Genomic DNA, 20,411 nt, shown 5'->3' on the forward strand with positions numbered 1-20,411 from the left:
TATATTGTTAAATAGCTGTTTAAATTTATTGTTTACATTTACGTCCCTTTAAATGCGAACTTCCGGCATCCTAACTTCAATTCCGGTTTATTATTTATACTATAATTTTGTTTATAGTTATCGTAAAAACAAAAATAAAGCATTTTTGCAACCTAAATAAACCTAAATGTGTGACCTATAAAATGAATAAATAAAAAAAAATGCGAAAATTTTCACCAAGGACGACGATTTTAGGGTAGACACATACCTTGAAGAAGAGAAGTGAAGAGAAGGACAAAGGGCACCGAAATTCAGGCTTCGTAACGAAGAAGCGTACGAAAGCTTGAGATTGACCACCATTGGGATAACAATTTTTAATTTTAAACCTTAAACAAAATGACACAGTTTCTTCCACCTAATTTGTTAGCACACTTTGCGCCGCGTGATCCAATTCCATATTTACCACCTGTGGATAAATTGCCGTATGAGAAGAAAACTGCTGGTTATACTGGTATTGCTTCTTTCGTAAATCAGTTTGAAGTAAGTTGTACGTTACTTTTCTTCACTTATATATTTGAATATATTATACTACGTAGAAAGTTTACATTAGGTATTTGACTGTGGATTTATCGATATAATTATGTATTTCATAATGTTAAATTTGTATGTTATCGAATGTTTTTTAATTCATAAACGCTTTTCTTTTTGAATATTTGCTGCCTTTTATAATAGAAAGATTAATTTTGAAACATTTTAGCCATAATGGAAGTGTATGTAGCTTAGTTGACAGCTTAACGGACTTAGAGTTGTATATGCTTCTGAAGTATGTTATGTGATTTTTTTGCCCTTAATATGAAATCATAACCGTATAAGTACTGGGAAGCATCTTTAGTCATCCTTTTTGTCTTTCTGTATATCTTGCTTGAAGTAAAAGTATATCTGATTTGATTTATGAAGCTTGTTTCGCATATGCAAAAATCACGTTTTGAACACACAATTTAAGCTAAAAATCCGAAACAAAAACAAAAAATTTAGATTGCAAAAACGTAAAGTTTCTAACCAAAAATATTTGACAAGAATCCATGTATACAACCATATCTTTTAACTTCCAAAAAAAAAAAGTCTACAAATTGCACAATATAGGCAGCGAAGGAATCTATAAACTGCCCACACCTCGCTTTAATAAATTAACATAACGGTAAATTTCAAAGAATACCATGTATACAGCATTCTGTGTAAACTTAAAAAGAATCTACGAATTCCACAGTCTAGGCATCCCGCACAAATCAACAAAATAAACAATAAAAGGTTTAATTCTAGTATCCGGTGCACAAGAGATTTGACGAATTTATGATAAGCAATAAACGAGACATATATGATGAGTAGTTAAACGGGTCATTTAGGTGTTGGTGATAATTTTCAAAATTGTGCTGTATACTAGGATTTTACCTAATAGAATAACTAAAATAAATTACAAATAATTCCAAAAACAATGAACATAAAATTCTACAAAATAAAATGCACTTACCATATAGGATGTTTTTTCGGACAGCAGAATATAGCTTTAACATGCCGCCATGTATTCTCTATGGTATTTATATGACAGCCAGACTTGCTATCCACAAAATTCATACTATGATTCACAAATAAATGTTCAAAACCTTCTTTTCCTAAATCCTTGTAAGATTTCCAGCCATCCGAAAAAATAAGTTGTACAAGTCTTTATCCACTCTTTAATGCACTGTATCACTATTTCCTTACTTCTATCATGCACAGCCACTAAAAATAATCTTCCAGACCCTCTTGCAACCACATCTCTCATTGCAATATAGGCCATTTCAAAACAGGCACGACACAAACCAAGAGTTTTCAACGTCAAAAGGTTGCCATACAACATGCAATCATGCCGAAAACCAGCGCAGAACACATATCGCCACATTACTCTTCAAGCACAATGAATTTATATCGATTTTTACGGATTATAGATCATCAGTTTAAATCTCATAAGATGGCATGCAAAAAGCTGTAAAATGTGAATTGTATGAAGGGGTAAAAAAAGCTGCTTTAGACTGATGTAGATTTTAAATATTCAGTGTTATCGATTTAAGAGCTGTCTACTCTTAAATGTAAAACATTTTGGTACTTTTTTGTTTATCAGAATCGGACTTAGATATATATGTGTATATGTATGTACATGTGTGTATACATATATAAATACATACATTTCTGAATCCGATCTCGGTAACAGAAGAAACATTTTTATTGAATTGAAAAGTGCAACCATCAAACTCATAGGGAGATCAAAGGGAAAATAAGTGTTCTTACATTAGCACATATCTTTTCTACTAGTATGTGACAGGCATAGTAATTATTTGTGTTATTATAAAAGATACATCTTTGTGCATAATCAAACTACTTGTTTTGTACCATATGTATTTGTCTCAGTGTACTGAGGTTACTTAGTAATATATATTCTTATTGGTAATTATTTAAAAAATAATTTTGGTTGTAATTTATATTAAAAATTAATAATTTATGTATGTATATTATAGGATCCTAAGAATACTCCACCTCCACTGCGCATTGAAACAAGAGAAGAAAGACAAGAAAGAAAAGTATGAGTTTTCGTTATCTAAAGTCTCTATATATTTCTTAAAAAATTGCTTAAAGTTGACTTACCAAATTATTCTTGAAATGATTAAGTAATGACTACATAAGTGAACAAAAATATGATAGAAAAATAAGTTAAATGAGGTAAATACACGGCAATTTAAAAAATAAGGTAACAAGCTTGTAGATGAACTTTGTCTCTTGTTGTAGAAGCATGTACAAACACATGGTAACAAGTCACTGGTCAGCATTATTTTTGAACATAATAATCATGCTTGTCTAAATATTTTTTTCCATCAGTACATTAAAACAACAATGTCAAGTTCCCAAAAATGGCTTGCTGAATATCAGTATTGGTTGTGAATTGCCTACCACCCAAGTGGTTTTTCTAAGTTCCAAAAAAGAGTAAAATTGCTGAGTGTCAGGTCTGGACTGAAAATTCTAGCTGCTTTTTGAAAATTGCCTCACACAATTGCTGTAGTGGGGTATATTCACTGGTAAAAATTATTATTATTCCCCTATTGGCAAAATTAACCAGCAGGCACCACATCCTGGTTCACCCTTGTCAAAAGACTGCCTCAATGACTGAATGAATCTGTATCTTAATATCTTTAAAGAGGATGATAGCTGTGTCTATAATATGTATGCTTGTGTCACAGGATGCACACATTTTCACTTCTGATAATAATGTATATTTTGCATGCATATGGTTTCATAGAAAATTGAATGCACAAGTCCAATGAAAAGTGCATTTTTCACACACACAGCATTTTTCTAAACAAAACTGAATTGAGATTTGTTTTATTATAGATATCATATTTTGTAATTTTTTATCAAAAAACTCAATGATTTCAAAGTGAGCTATGGCAACATAGTACAAAAAAAAAATTTTTTTTTTTTTTTTTTCCTCCAGCATGTGCGACTGTGTATTGGAAATTCTAAAGATATTCTCGTTTTAAAATTATTTTCCAATATTGCTGTTGAATTGAATTTTATGGTGTAAGTGCGAAGAACATGATATTTAATAAATAAAGGATACACACAAAATGTTTAAAAAATGCAATAAATAAAGGATACACACAAAATGTTTAAAAAATGCCTCTTTGGGCGTAATGTAAAATCTGAAAGCTTTCAGATTTTTTAAAAAACTTTTCTATTTACCTTTTTTTTTTTTTTTTAGCAGCCTAAAGCACGCTTAGCACAGAAGGGCTATTAATTTTGTTTTGGCATTTTGTGTTGGTTCACTAAAAATGTCGTTTCACTTTTCAAATTGTTGCCACCAAATATTAGAGCCCTGTATTATATTTAAAGAAATTGTATCTATTTCATATTTTGTAAAACTTTAACAAATTTTTGATTAAGAAACTCGACGATTTCAAACCGAGCAGTGGCAAAACTGAACAAAAAAAGAACATTTTTATCTCCAGCGCACGAGATTGTGTATCGGAAATTCTGAATACATGCTCGTTTTATAATTATTTTGAGTTATTGCAGTTGAATTGAATTTTATGATTTAAGTGCGAAGAATATAATAAATAAAGGTAACACACAAAACGTTAAAAAAAAAAAAAAAAAAGTCTCTTTGGGCATAATATAAAATCTAAAGGCCTTGAGATTTTTTTGTATACATATATATATTTTCTTTTTTAATCCAAAGAGCGTTGGCCCAGTAGGGCTATTGATTTCGTTTTTGGTATTTTGCATTGATTCACTTGCTGCACTGTTTCACTTTTGAAACTGTTGCCACCAAATATTACAGCTGTCTATTATATTTTAAGAAATTAAATAATGAAGACTCATTGCGATAAAACAACAGTGCTCATATTTTGTCACACATTTTTGTTTAACAAACTCACCTATTTCAAAGCAAGGTATGGCAACACGATGTGGGGGGGGGACACTTTTTCCTCCAGCATGCGAGACTGAGTAATGGAAATTCTAAAGATATGCTCATTTAAAAATTATTTTGCAATATTGCTGTTGAATTGAATTTTATGGTTTAAATGCGAATAATATGATATTTAGTAAATAAAGATAACACACAAAACGTTAAAAAAAATGCCCCTTTTGGGCATAAAGTAAAGTCTGAAAGCCATCAAATTTTTTAAATTTTATTTTTTCTGCTGAAGCCTGGAAATTCAGCAACTCATTATTTCGCCATTCTTTAAAAGCATCATGTCAGTGAAGGAGACCGATACCTGGTTCGCCTAGCATAAAGCTATTTTGAATGCTTTTGCTTCATCTGTACGTAATATGATGGAGGTTGAATTGTCACCAATGTTGGAGCCACCATCTTCGTAAACCACATCAGTGACAGCTCTGATGATGTCATCATCTGATAACGGACAGCATCATCTGACACCTGACTTGCAGAAAAGCCCTATCCATATCTTCGATATCAACATCTTGGCATCCACTGAGACATTTGGATGGTGACACTAGGTTGTTAGTAGAAAAGTCCTATCTCTTCAACTGTAGTGACCGCCTCTTTTTGTGTGGTTTCTTTGATGACTAAATTTCCACCAAGATTTTATTGTAGATTTGGCAATCTCTGACCATGATTCAGCTATTATATGAAAAGCTTTCTTTATATTAATCGATTTAATAAATTGATATTGAAATCAGAGTTAGCTTCCTCACTGAGAGCATTTAAAAGCTTTCTTTGATACCGTCTGTTTAAATTTTCTGTCACACCCTGGTCCATAGAGACATCAAATTAGCTGGCAAGAAGACTACTTCAATATCACCCACTACCTCAATTCATCTTCACTTAGGATTAAATGAAGCATTGTTCAATAAAAGTAGTACTTCCATTGGGAAGTTTTTTGACTTGAAATGTTTTGTCACAGCTGGAGCAAACTCAGACTAAAATCATTCTTTGAATAGCGCTTGAATCATCCAAGCAGTCCTTACAGCTCAATAGTGCACTGGCAGGGACTTGATGTTAATATTTTTAAACACTCTTGGCTTTGTTAATTTGCCTTCAATCATCAAAGAGAGTTTATGGGTTCCAACTGTGTTGCTGCATACAACTATCACTCTATCTTTACATTTTTTGTAGCCTTGTGCAGCAGCTTTTTTTCTAGGTCTTAATGTTTTCTCTGGAAGCAATATACAATACAGACCAGTTTCATCCACATTATAAACTTGTTCATCAGATAAAGCCTTTTCGTTAATAAGAGCTTTCCATTTTTCTTTGAATTTTGTTGCAGCTTCGTAATCAGCTGATAATTTTTTTTCCCTGAAATCATGAGCATATGAATTCCATTTCTTTTATTCTATCAATTTTTTGATATGGTGACCATAGTTTCCGACAAGATTTTTATCATTGTAGATTCAGCAATCTCTGACTGACTCGATTATGCATGGATTACTCTTGATTAAATCATAACAGCAAAGCATTGTCTAATTTCTTCTCGGTTTCTTTACAGTAAATCGAAACTCGATTATCACTTTTATCATCAAGTTTACTTCAAAATGAATCGATCGCATTCTTCTATCCCTATCAAAAGTACCAAAAGATTAAGCAATAGATTTAAGGTTTTCACCTCTTTTCATACTTTTTAAGGTATCTAATCACATTATATGGAGTATATGGAGGCATTTGAAAGGAAGTCTTGATGGGTTCCTTCCAGGTTGTTAGGGAAAGATTGAAGAAATCACTTTCATGAGTTAAGAGAAACATAAAGCAGTATTTTATAATTATCTCGGATAACTGGGCCCAAAGATTCAAAGAAGTATTATTAATTACTTTGCATTTTATTATAAAAATAAAATATTTTAAAAACATGACATTTTATCTCACACAGGATATTTCTTGTGCTTTCATTTTTGATTGTGAGTATTGAGTGGTTCTGTCAGTATGAACGAGAAGCCCATCTTATGCACATGCTTTTGCATTCATAAGCTTCAGCTTTCATTTCATTTTTTTAATTACCGTGTGAAGTATAATTTTGTTACTTCAAACTAATAGAAAATAGCTTCCCCCCCTTTTTTTTTTTGGAATATGTAGATAGAAATAATTGCAATATTATTAAAGAAATGTATATGCATTTTACATATCTATATTATGCATGTATGTTTTCCAGTATAATGCATATCTATATCAGTTAAAATAATATTAATAATGTTTTTCTCCTTCACAACCCCCCCCCAGTTTTTTCAGCATATGATTCAGAAACTTCTGATAGGTGGTAGCAATTTTAAATATATATTCAAATGGGAAAGTATTTTATCTAAGTAAAAAGAATATTGTTGAAATTAAAAATTTCTTTGATATAGGTAATATAATATATATTGCGTCTATGTGTGCTTTTTAATATGCTATGTTTATCATTTAAGCTGTGTAAATAGTGGGCAGTGGTAAACAGTGTACGCTTTTTCCCTCCCTGTTTTTAAACAGTGAACATTTGTTCCCGCCTTGAGTTAAAAGTAGTAGGAAAGGGGGAGAAATACGCGAGTGGTCTTTTTAATCTCGTTCTCAGAATGCTTACAAGTCACTTCGTGATTTTCACTGAGCAACAGATTTCGTTTCCCCCCCCCCTTTTTTTTCCCCCTATATACAGTAGTTTAAGATCACCTGTTTTAATCATACAATATTTACCTCTGCATAGTTACCTCTAAAGAACGAAACTGTGGAAAAAATTCATTATAGATAGGTTTGAAGAATTCAGTCATTGAATGTTATTTTAACATCATTTGTTTCACATAAACAAGTTTTTACTGTATTTTAAAAATTATATTAATTGTTATTCCAAAAATTCAAGTCATTTTAAGTATCTATATTATGCATGTATGTTTTCCAGTTAATTGGAGTATTAATTACTTGGAATAATAATACTGATAATTAATGAACTCTTAATTTCTGCCAAAGAGCAGAATAATTTCTGATGGTTAGTTGTTCTAATATTGATAAAGTGAATTTCATTTAACTTTATTTATTATTGTTTAATGTTTATTTATTGTTTTATAGTTTTCTTAGTGACTTTATTGTATTTTAGCGAAAAGAAAAAGCTGAACAGGTAGCTTACAAATTAGAGCAAGATATAGCATTATGTAAGTAATTTTCTGCTATGCTAAATATTATGTCTGTGAAATATTTTCTCTTGTAAATATTTTGCTTTAAATATTATTTTTATGTAACATAAGAAACCATGCAAAATTAGGTATAGTATATTAGTTTTTTTGGCATGCACTTTGTTTTGTTTGATGATAATGTTATAATGATTTCATTTGCTGAAGCAGAATATTTGCAAATGTCTGTTTCTAAAAATAATAATTTCTGGTTAACAAAAGAATGTGCTTGCATCATAAAATCGATATGAAATAGTTCATAAATTATTGAGGGGAACTAGTAAATTGCACTTTTAAAGATATTTGTTGCCTTCTTCAACTGTAAAATTGTTTAATTTTCGTAAGTAAAAGAGAAGAATTGCTTCTGCTTTTGAAATATTGCTGTAAATTCATATTTGCTATACATGTGTAATATGTATACGAGCTAGTTTCCCTTCGTAAGTCCTAAAAAGACGTTCTCTGTTAGGCAGATAGCCTGTTTGACCTTTGCCATAATTAAATAAACCAAACCAAACCAAACCATATGTGCTACATATACTTCTTTTTTGCTTCCCTGTGAAGAATTGTCTTGTGTTCATTGCCCTTTTGACATTGCTCTTTTTTGTCGCATCGGAGGTGCTGTTACTCTGGAAACTCAATTGTTGCCTGTGTCACCTTTGTATCTGAATCACTTTCCAAATTATTACCCTCAAATGTTATCACCATGCATTGTTAAAAAAAAAATTAATAATGAAGAATCTGAATGTGTATTTCTTGTATTGTCGAAAAATGACAGTATCTACAGCTACAGAATTTTTAATGTCCACTGTCCTCTACTGAATATGGGCACCTCAAAGTTTGAATTTCGAATTTGTTTCTTATTTATTTGATAGTTTTTGCACGTTTCGCGAATTTTTGTTTAGCAAACTCAATGATTTGAAAAAAAAGAAGTGGTAATGTTGTTTGATTCTTTCAATTTTAATTCACAAATTTGGTTATTTGAGAGCAGTGTTTGTAGAAATCCTCTGCAGTATTAAAATCTGAATAATTTTAGGCTTTTGTTCTTCAGATATATTCAGTTTTACAAACTTCTGTATGTTTGATACACTTTAACAAAGTGGCCATCATAATATGCATTTGGTGAAATTTAGCAACATTTAAAATTAATTTGGCAGAAATTAGTATATGCTATGGTAACCTTCAATAAATGAAAAACCATAGTGTGCAGAGAGAATAATATTTATCATTGTTCAACCTACAAAGATAAATATATAATCCTGTTACAGAACCAGATAATTGCTCTCATCCTAAATAATGTCACAACATCAATTCTCCTAAAAGAGTTATTTTGTTTTGCCATCTCAAAGTCATTCGATTTGTGAGATGTTGAATCTATAAAGTTGTATTAAAATGTTGGAAACCACCATTTTTTAATTCTTTGCTCTGATAAGCATGTCAGCTATCGGAATATATTGTATTTCATTGGTGTACCTGTCTTTTATCAGACTGTTAGAATTTTGGTGTCTCTCTTTGGTATTTGCACAAAAAAGCATTCGTTTGTTTCTCTGCAGATTCTTCCCCAAACTCATTGTTTCAGCAAGATATTGCTGTTTGGCCGTTTGTTTGATGAATAGACTTTCATCAATGTTGATGATGAATTTTTTTTTTTTCCCCCTGTTACTAAGTATTTGATTTTAAAACCCAGATAACAAGCTTCTCTCTAGTTGTTCAAATCATTTGTTTTGTTTTCATCCACATTTAATATTATAGCACCATCTTATCGAAGATAGTTCTTCAGCTCAACGATATATGGAACGAAAAATTGTAAGAAAGTACTAGAATCATTAAACAAATTATTGGTACAAAGATCCTTTCCTCTCCCATAAAAAAACTCTGTGCATTGCATCTCCAAATACTTTGCTTCCTGCTAACTGTTGCATTTGGTGGCTATTTTTGTGCTTTTGCTAGTGTACAGAATTGTACACTTGTGGGTAGGAAAGCTGATGTTTCTTTTTAATTCGATGGCAAGTTAAATATGATTAACATTTTAGAGGGGAGAAATTGTGAAAAATAAACAGTATAATTAAAAAAAAAAAAAAAAAACTGCTTGTTTCCTATCCATTTCCTAACTGATGGAAAGTTTAAAATAGTCAACACTTTATTGAGAAAATAATTAAGGAAGGAATAATATCACATGGCCTGAAGTAAACATTAAATTAAATATGGAACATTTCATAAATGCCTCAAATTACTGCTGCTTTTTTAGTAGATTATAAGGTAAAAACTGCAAAATTTTTGAGGGAAAAAGAAATATTGAATTGATGATATCATATGGACAACCTCAGATTAAGTTTATCAGTTTTGGAGATGACAGAGTGGCCTTTTTAACAAGGAAGTACGAAATGTTTTAACTGGTGTTGAAAATTTTCATATTAGCATTTCTATCAGTAAAGTAATTAAAATCTTTCATCAGTCATGTACTTTTTGGAGGGGGCACTGCAAAGCAGTCATGCATCTTTTACAGGATACTTTTTAATTTTTCAACTTTCGTCATTGAGTAACTTTCATCACTGAAGAATATCTTGAGGTATGGAGCAGATGGAAAGGCCAACTCAATTCTGAGACCTGAATCCGATAGAGCATCTTTGGGACTATCTTGGGAGACAGATTGCTGCTTTGTCATTACATGAGCTTGAACAAGAATTGCTCTGTGTCCTGTTTTTTGACACAATTTAATTGACAGCATGGTGCATCGCTGCCGTCCATGTATTGCAGCTAGGGGTGGACATATTTCTTGTTAGAGCACATTTTTGTAATATTACTGTCATATCCTTCTTTTTGTTGGGCGTGTAGCTTCTGGATGTGTATTTACTTCCTACTGTAGACGTATCGTATTGTGTGCGTTGCATAAAACAGCCATTTTAACGGCACAAAACTTTATTAACACACAAGTATAACTTCGTATCTTGCATCTAAGCTGACATACGACACGTTTCCTTCGTTACTTCGCTACTACCTACTAACTACTCTTCTCTAGTAAGTCTCATGAGAGAGAGGCGTTGCAGGCCGTTCGGCTGAACTGCGCATGCGTGGTCATCACATCATGACACCTCCCCTCGAAAAGATTTGATTGCGTCTTTCAATGACCTGTCAAATCCACATATATAAACATTTTTTGAAACAAAATAAAATAACATCCATGAAATTTTCGAACTTAATTAACCAATTCTTACCATTTTAAATTAAAATTACTTCAACATAAATTCAGTAATCCTATTCATTTAAAAAGAGGTAACATTCAATTAACATTTCAAACTTAAATCCTTCACATAATCATAATCATATAAGCAGTTATATAAACGAGACAATACAAATCAATCATTAACATTAAACATAATACTTTAGCAAACCCTAGCTAAATCTTTAACCCTATTACATAACGTTAGAAAAAAAATTTAGCATTTTAGCTAAAAAAAATCAAATTAAACAGTCAAAATGTCTTATAGTTCATAGTTCATAACGTCAGTCATGCTTCACTCACTGGGGAATATAATCATGTCATTTTAAGTCACGTCATCAATAAATTCAGCATGGTCTTTTAGTCTACACATAATGTTACTGTTCCATTTTGTTAACGCATAAATTACTGGATGCACATATTCACTTTCTATTAGCTTTAGCTGTAAAAGCTTATCTATTTGACGATCAGCTTCATTTCTTAGAACTTCAGGTATTCGATACGGTTTCTGCTTTCCTGGCATACTTCCAGGTTTCAGTTTGATGCTGTGTTCTCCCACATTGGCGATTTTAGGAATACCAGATCTTAGGTTCTTATGCCTTCTTAAAATTTACTTAAGTTCTTTCTTCTTATGCAGTTCAAAGTGTGTAAAATCACATTCCTCATTAGAATAGGGTTCTTTTGCTTTCCATGGAACAATTCTTGGAACGTTTTTAACTTCGCCGAAATCAATATCTGTATCATATATCACATCGACATTATTCACAGCGGTATTGAACTCTCGTATCTTGTTTGCGTGAACGTGCTTCGATGAATTGTCAGGCATTTGTACTATGTAACTATAATCAGTATGCTTTTTGATGATCGTAGCAGGTCTCGTCCATCTGGCATAAACTTTGTTTTGGCTATCAGAGATTAAAACTATAACCCTGTCACCTTCCTTGAATTCTTTATGACGAGTCTTTCGGTTACGGTAGAATGCATAAGCTTGTTGCTTTCCAACATCTGTAAGTCCTGCGTATTCAGCAGCTTTTTCCAATTTCGTCTTCAAATAATTCAGATAATCGGTAACTGAACTTAACTGTCCATGAGGAACAGGAGTTTCATTAGTCCATGACGATTTCAAAATAGACAACGGGCCATTAGGACGTCTTCCATAAAGCATTTGGAACGGACTAACACCAGTCGTAGCATTAGGAACTTCACGGTAAGCCCAAAGTAAATATGGTAGATGTTTCTCCCAATCTTTCGAATGTTCTCTAACGGTATGATGTATCATTCCCTTTAAAACAGCATTAAATCTTTCTACCAGGCCATTTGAACTTGGATGATAAGGAGTCGAGAACCTTGGGGACGATCCGATCCTTTTCAAAATTTCTTGGGTCAACGAAGCAGTAAAATTAGTTCCTTGATCTGAAGCAACAATTTGAGGAATTCCTGTGCGTGAAAAGATTTGCCACAATGCATCGCATGTTGCTTTGGCATTCAAATTCTTCAATGGCACCGCTTCGGGCCACCTTGTACATTGATTATCCTAGGACCTCTACAGGTCCTAGGATATCCACATTAATTACCTGGAATGGTTCTTTAGAACGTGTTACTGGCGTAATGGGAACTTTATCAAAGGGACGCTTTTTAGCTTGAAGTTGACAAGAAGTACAAGCACTGCAGTATTCATTTACATCTTTCTTGATTTCCGGCCAATAGAACGAATATCTCAAACGTTCAGCTGTCTTCTTGGTTCGCAGGTGGCTTCCCCATAAGCTAGAATGAGCTAAGTCCAAAATTTGTTTTCTTCTTTCTTTAGGAACGACTAACTGGTAAACTCTTTCTCCTAGAACTTTATCTTTATGATACAAAAAGTTGTCAATAACAATAAAGTTATTACTTCCGTTCTTAACATTTTGCCAGCATGTTTTTAAAGATGGGTCATTCATTTGTTGCACTCGAAACAGTTCTGAATCCGAAGCACATTGATCGTGTCCCGTGCTACCTTTGGAATCATCCTTACCTGTATCTTCATATACAAGCGCACAACATTCTATTATCTTCTTAACAGTTTCATTACATTTTTCATTAATTAGGTTTTCCCTATCATGGTTAAGTATTTCATCAAAATTTTCAGTTTCCTGAAAAGGCATTTCACCGAAACTATCAGTAGCAATGTTTACATTTTTACATTCAAAATTAAACTTTCTTTTATCATCTCCCCTTAACTCATTAAAAGCACTTAATGACAAGAGTAAATCATTACATAACTTATCCACCATTGCACATGTTATAAAAATAGGTGACATAAATTTATCATTTTCAGAATATATTACTAAAGGTAGGTTAATGAGAGGAGCTTTTAAAGCTTGCCCGAAAGCTGACGTGAGGATAACACTTCCATGTGGCGTACGGTATTTTTCTGGTACAATGTCGGCCTTGATAACGGTTAATTGCGTGCCTGTATCTGCTACTGCATTAATTAATTTACCATCACATATAAGTTTAACGGTTGGCAAGTCATCTATTAATTCTTTAACCTCTTGATTTGCAGTAAAATATTTAGAAGAAATCTTTGCAGTTATGGCATTAGAATTATTCTTAATTTCTTCTTTAGCAACCCTTTCCTTATCTTCATGCAACAATATATTATGATACTTAGAATTACATTTTGAACATTTTAATTGAGAAGGGCAATTTTTTATTCTACAGTTCCTTTCGAAACAAAGAAAGCATCGATTAGAAGCCCTTAAACTCTTTTTCCTTTCTTCCGGAGACATAACGCATTTTTCCGACGTATGATTTTTGCTTTCGCAAAATAAGCAAGGGAAAGTTCGAACAACTGCAATTTTGCTTACATTAGGGAAATAGCTGGCGCCAAATTTATTGGCGTTGAATGAATTCCGAGTGTGGAAGTTGTTTCACTTTTCGTTTGGTTGTAAATGCCTTCCAAGAGAATTAGCGTGACTCTTAGAATAAAATAAATTTAATGAAGTTCGTTCGCGACTTTCAATTTCCCGTTTTAGAAATTTCATGAGGTTGTCGACATTAAAAGTTTCCTCATCTGCGTTTTGACGAGCAAATTCAAGCGTTATATCCTGAGGTATGCATTTCATTAACAAAGGGTATAGTAACTTTCCATACGATTCGGTCTTGACCCCTATCGAATTTAGTGACCTTACTTGTACGTTGCAGGTATCATATAATTCCCTCAAAGAATTAATGTCATTAGAACTTCGGACGGGCCGTAAATTTAAAAGTTTATGCATGTAAGAATTAATAAGGAGATCTTTTCGAACATACCTCTCTTTGAGAATTTTAAAAGCTTCGTCGTAGTTTTCTGGAGATAAAGAAAAGCCTTCTATTGTTTTTAAAGCTGCACCGCCTAACAGGCTAAGCAAGTAATTAAACTTATCTACTTTAGATAGTTTTACGTTTTGATTTATTGCCGTATCAAAAGAATTGTAAAATGTCTGCCACATTTCAGCATTCCCATAAAATTTATCAATCATAATCTTCGGCAATTTAACATTATAATCAGAACTTTTATCGACACCAGAAATAGATAAATTGTTACTATCATTAGAAGAACCATTAGAAACTAGCGAATTATTGCTATTTCGTTTTTCTTTCAATAATTTTGTGCCTCTAAAGCTCCATTTCGCAATTTTTTCTTTGTATTCCAAGGCACTTTCGATTTCGGTTTCAATGTCATTAACATCAGTCAAAGTTTTAATTTTTTCGTCTAACGCTCTCAAAGAAATAGCTTTGACTTTTAAACTTTCCAGTGATTCTTCAAGGTCTTCAAGGTTACCGGCTGCAATTAATGATTCAATAGCATTTGTTACTTTAGTAATGGCTGAACGAATAACTTTCCGTTTTTTCTTAGATTTCGTTAGCTCTTCAGCCATTTTTGTAACCTTGAATTCCACTTTACCACAAAATAAATTCAACAAATTTCTTACCTTTCTGAAGACTCACTTACGCATTTATCCGTGAACTTTGCAGAATGACATATCCTCCTGTTCTGACACCACTGTCATATCCTTCTTTTTGTTGGGCGTGTAGCTTCTGGATATGTATTTACTTCCTACCGTAGACGTATCGTATTGTGTGCGTTGCATAAACATAAAACAGCCATTTTAACGGCCCAAAACTTTATTAACACACAAATAAAAATAATAAGTACAAACGATTACCACACAAGTATAACTTCGTATCTTGCATCTAAGCTGACATACAACACGTTTCCTTCGTTACTTCGCTACTACCTACTAACTACTCTTCTCTAGTAAGTCTCATGAGAGAGAGGCGTTGCAGGCCATTCGGCTGAACTGCGCATGCGTGGTCATCACGTCATGACAATTACCACCACATTTTTCCTGATGTACTGTTTCTCCAAGACAGGATTTCTCTGCAAAGAGTGCAATCTTTTGTTGTAATTCATGTTTGTATTGAATTTTAGAATCATTCTATGTCACATTCACAGAACTATTTAGTGAATATAACTTCTAAATTTCTAGTTTCTCTGTTGCTTCATTCTCAAATTAGACAAAAAAAAAAAAAAAAAAACAAGCTGTTTCTTAACTTTTGGAGGGAAGTGTATTTCAGTGTATTTCATAGCAAATAAACTAGTCATTTACCAATATTTAGTTTAGTAATTATCTCATTTGGTTAGGGAAATTTGAATTTCAGCAGGAACCCCGATTCTTATCACAGTGTTCTATATATCAGTGCTAACTCATGTTTAGTTTAATAACTGGTTCATTATATTCTTTTTGGAAAATGAGAATTTGAATTTCAGCAGAAACCCTGATTTATATCACAGTGTGCTGTATAAAGAAAATTAATCATTTCCACTTTTTTGCATTAATGATTAAATTCATAATGCACATCATAAATAATGTCAAAACTATTTGCAATAAACCAAAAGAAAAAGAGGGAAAAAGACTTTCTGTTTAGGAAATAGTAAGGTTCCTTATTTTAGTTACAAACTGCTGTTTGCTTTTTTATGTAGTTATCTTAGCCAAGCATTTGTTTAAAAAGCTAGGTATTGGGGTAGTAGGTTATGCATCCTTCATGTTGAAGCTAAGAGGAGGAAAGGCTTATTATGTGCTTCATACTATGCCAAAGCCACCCAACCGGTGTAGTGGTTAACGTTGCTAACTGCTGTGCTGTAGGGCCCGCGTTTGAATACCGGAGAAGGCATGGATGTTTGTAAATGTATAGTGTCGGTGCGGCATGGTAGCACTCTAAATATGCAGTGAGCCAAAAGTCCTCTCATGTGGTTTGGTGGAAAGGCAGATGGGTGGGAGACCCTCTTACACCCCCCCTTTCCTCCAGAGTACTGTCCATCAAAATTGGGGGTGGAACTGAGCTAAATCTCACTGTCACCTGAAAGGTGCTCAAGGCTGGTTGCCAACGACAAGCATATTCTAGTACTCCTTGCCACGAGGAATTCCGTGGGCTTTGGCTGACTACGTCAGACAAGTGAGCATAATTCAACAACTGTGCCTGTTGTTAAGAACAAAGAGACAGACATTTATTGGCACATTATTGCCCCCCCCCTTTATGCATGTGTATCTTCCATAGCTTCCAGTTTTTCATATAACCCATAAGTACCAAAACCCTTTTTTCATTAATATTAGAAATGTCTTTAACATTAGAACACTAAAAAATCTTGAATAACCTTTCTTCCAAACATTAAAATTAGTATCACGAGCATCTATACTTTGCTACAATATTTTTTCAAGCACTGAATTTTCTTAACTCTTGCTTTTACCTGGCAGTAGTAGCATGATAATTTTCTTAAATTCCCATTTCATTGTTAATTCGGAATGTAAAATTCCTGCATCAGCTTTTTAATCTGCAACTTTAAATATCTAAAAGCAGATTGTAGTTATAAATGAATTTTGTAAAGTTCTACTATAACTGGAACCTTGTATTTAAATCATGCAAACCTTACTAGACTGTTAGGGAGATATTGTTTAATCTTAAGCAAAACACAAATACCAAAGAAGTTTAAAATAACTTTTTATCTAGTCTTAAACTGAGCAGAACAGCACAGTCTATGCTACAAGCTTCTGCCACATTGTGGGTATTTAAATTAACCGAACAGAATGTTAAATTTCAAATGCGGGTAATAGTCGAAGACTACACATGAAGAAGAATTAAATTAAGTTCGCTCAGAATTTTTACCGGCTCATGTTTCAGAATATTGGCTATCAAGATGCTGAAGCCAGAATATAATTTTAAGTAGAGGAGAGTAAGTAACAGCAAAAAATGGCTTCCAGAAGCTGTAATCTAAAAATTAAAAATCCTCAGTTTAACTACAAATAAGCCTAATTTGCATTCTGTTGAGGAATACGGAAAGATGTTGCACTAAGGGCTTAAATCGCAGTGATTAGTTAGTTTAAATATCTTACAATGTGAAGCCAGAATATGCAAGTTTAAATATCTTACAATGTGAAGGCCAGAATATGCACTTCTTTTCAAAGAAATGCACAAGAAATCTGAAAAATGCTGAGATTTTTCACAAGTATGGCTACCTTGTTATTAGTTGAAAACCATTTAGAATACCATCAGTATATTTCCTTTACCAGTTTTAAACATTGTACATTTTATCAGGGATAGGAAAAATGTGAAATTCAAATAACTTTCAAGAAAGTTTAGTGTGAAAAAAAGAATTGAATTGGGTGATAATTGACTAAAGAAAGTCAACTTAAGAACATATATGTGTGTTGTCACAAATTTTTACATATTTATGTGTTGATGTGATTTGCTTCACTATTTAAATTTTTACCCAGCTATTAATTTGTGCTCTTCTCTCTTTTTTTTTTTTTTTTTTTTTTTTTTTTGAAAGGGAGCCCTGCTGGTAATCCTGCTGCTACAACTGATCCTTACAAAACATTATTTGTTGCTCGAGTAGTAAGTTAATATTTTATGACTATTTATCATAATTACAGCTCTTTATTCAGTTTATGCATTCTCTCCTTATTAAATGTCTTTTATATATGTGTGTTTTAGTCTTAGCTTTTGTTATCAAAGTAAAAGATGTTACTTAGTAGTGCAACCACTTTGGCATAGTTGGGTGAATTTTACAGGAAAAAAGGAATGACTTACAAATTGCAAATATATAGATAAAGGGGGGATGGATTACATACTTATGTTACATTTTAATTATTTGTCTCGAAAATTAATCAGTAAACCTACTTACAAGTAGTTTTTGTTTCTTTTATTTTGGTAGAAAATTCTTGGTCAATGCTTTAAAAATAGAGTTGAAAGCAATTGTCATCCTCTTCAAATCCTCTCTTCTGTCTGTGGCAAAAAAACTATATTTCTGTAGGAATGTTGTTGCAGTTCCTTTTACTGCAAACTGATTTCACAAATACATATTTTAAATGGTAATTTAAGACAAAAATATGGTTTATATATAAAAACCATTGTAGCTTGAATTACTATAAAAAGAATGCATAAAAATGGTAATCATTTTTATAGAAATTTAATAAATGTTTGTGCATGAATGGAATATTCTGAACATTTTTGCTACTTTTGCTATGGTGATTGCGCTACATAAGTAAAGAAAATAAAACAGTTTCAAGAACTAAGCAGCTGAAATGTATACAAATAAATAAGATTTTAAGCACATCTTAGAGATTAATTGCCTTATATCATTAAAAAAATCAAGCTAAGCAAACTAGTAGTTACTGTAAATAAAAATTTTCTTAAAATTGGGAGCTTTCACAGATGACCTATCCAGTTCGTCATAATCCAAATGGTGTCACTTGCTTTTACCACTTTATAATATTTGTAAAATTAGGAACTTTCATAGTTGGCATGACCATTTTATCAGCTGAAGAAGAATCCATTCCAAAAGCAAAAGGAGCATCATACTGTTCAAATTCTGGCTGACAAAGTGCACATTTCACCTCAAAATGCTCTCAGTTTTGTAGGACTATTAATGTAATTAAATTAGTTTGTTTCTATTTTTAATATTTATTTATGTTGCATTTTATTCTAAAAAATTTTCTTTCATTGTGTTCAGTTGGAATTGCTTTTTTTATAATTTATGTCAAGTGAAGTCTTATTCAAACTATCAAATTTTCATTTAAATATTAGAATATTTTTAGTAAGTTGAGCATTTTGTATTAATTGGTACAATTTAATAAGATGGACATTTTTTATTAACATGGGAAATAGATGATTTAATTAAGTAGAATACTCCTTTATTTATGCCAGATGTTATTTATCTAAATAATATATGATTTTAATTAATTTTATAGAATTATGACACTTCTGAATCAAAACTTAGAAGAGAATTTGAAATTTATGGACATATAAAAAAGGTACTGTGCTTAAATGTCTCAAAAAAAATTTTTTTTTTTTTTTTCCTGCTGTTAAATTACTTATTTGTAGTTCATTATGCTATCTTTTTTTTCCCCCTTTTTGTGTGTGTGTGTGTTTTTTTTTTTTTATAGAACTAGCTAATGGTTAAATAATAAAAGTCTAATATTTATTGAGAGGTGAACAGGCAGATATTCATCTGCATAGCTGTAGTATGTTTCCTGAATGCTAACAGAAAACAACTACAGTACAAAGTCTGAAATCTGGACATCCATTATCCGGAATGATCTAAAATCCGGATCTCAAAACCGCCAACAACGTTTTCTCATAGGCTTTAACGCATGCGCGTTCATTTGATGTGTAATCAAATGCCCTCTGCGCATAATAAAACACCTGGAGAGTCCCGATTCTTAATATCACTTTGACACTAAATAAAATAGTACATTGTTATTGAAGAAACAATCACTTTAGCATAAATTTGTACGATCAGCAATTTGGCTCCGTTGCTGCGTTATCTGCTTGGCATACATCTCGAATCAAAACATTCCACATAGATACATCGTTGATCTGACACCAACTTGGCAAATCATTATTTATTATACTTTCCTTTCATCACCGCATGTTTATCAAAACATGACAAATTGAGTAATGTAGCAAAGCCTTAACAATTTTTTTTTTTTTTTTTTTTAATGTTAGTAATTGAATAATAAAGGAGTGTGGTAACCTTTTATGTTGATGTTACGCTTGGCGATGATTACAGATTTTTTAAGATAAATGCGCTAAAAAATGTTGACAGGGAAAATTTTACCAAAAATTTCTTTCCATATGCTAAAAATTTAGATTAAATAAAGATTAAATTTAGGGCTATTTGAATTAAGAATAACTGATTTGTTATTCACATAAATCCAGAACCAGTGCCAAGGCTCATATAGCCGGATCGAGTCGCAGAATTTAGAACCCTCAGAGACTGCATCAGGTGGTAAGATATCTAGCGCCGGCCCTCAATAAGGCTTAAGTATATGGTGCGAATTTATTTATTCAGAACTCTGATAAGCATTAAGCATGTGCAAAAAATAGACATAAATATAATAAATAACTAAACTAATATAATTCAGGCTTAATTGTCTCAGTGAGCAATAGAAGCAAGATAAAATTTAACAGAACAACTTGTAGTTAGTCGCCAAGCACATGATGCATAGCC

General features: G+C 32.2%; 1 protein-coding gene across 1 annotated transcript in view; it reads left to right on the forward strand.

The window, feature by feature from the left end:
• Positions 1-264: 264 nt before the first annotated feature.
• The window catches only part of LOC118188782 (U1 small nuclear ribonucleoprotein 70 kDa-like), a 43,864-nt gene continuing 23,717 nt past the window's right edge, over positions 265-20,411 (forward strand). The window contains exons 1-5 of the mRNA XM_035359287.2: positions 265-519; positions 2,532-2,594; positions 7,590-7,644; positions 17,730-17,794; positions 19,150-19,212. Coding sequence (XP_035215178.1) covers positions 376-519; positions 2,532-2,594; positions 7,590-7,644; positions 17,730-17,794; positions 19,150-19,212 — 390 coding nt within the window. The 5' untranslated portion in view covers positions 265-375. The remainder of the gene's footprint in view (positions 520-2,531; positions 2,595-7,589; positions 7,645-17,729; positions 17,795-19,149; positions 19,213-20,411) is intronic.

Source organism: Stegodyphus dumicola, chromosome 2 (assembly GCF_044657685.1).
Source record: "Stegodyphus dumicola isolate Sdum_Otavi_A_Nest chromosome 2, ASM4465768v1".
In the NCBI taxonomy this organism is placed as follows: Eukaryota; Metazoa; Arthropoda; class Arachnida; order Araneae; family Eresidae; genus Stegodyphus; species Stegodyphus dumicola.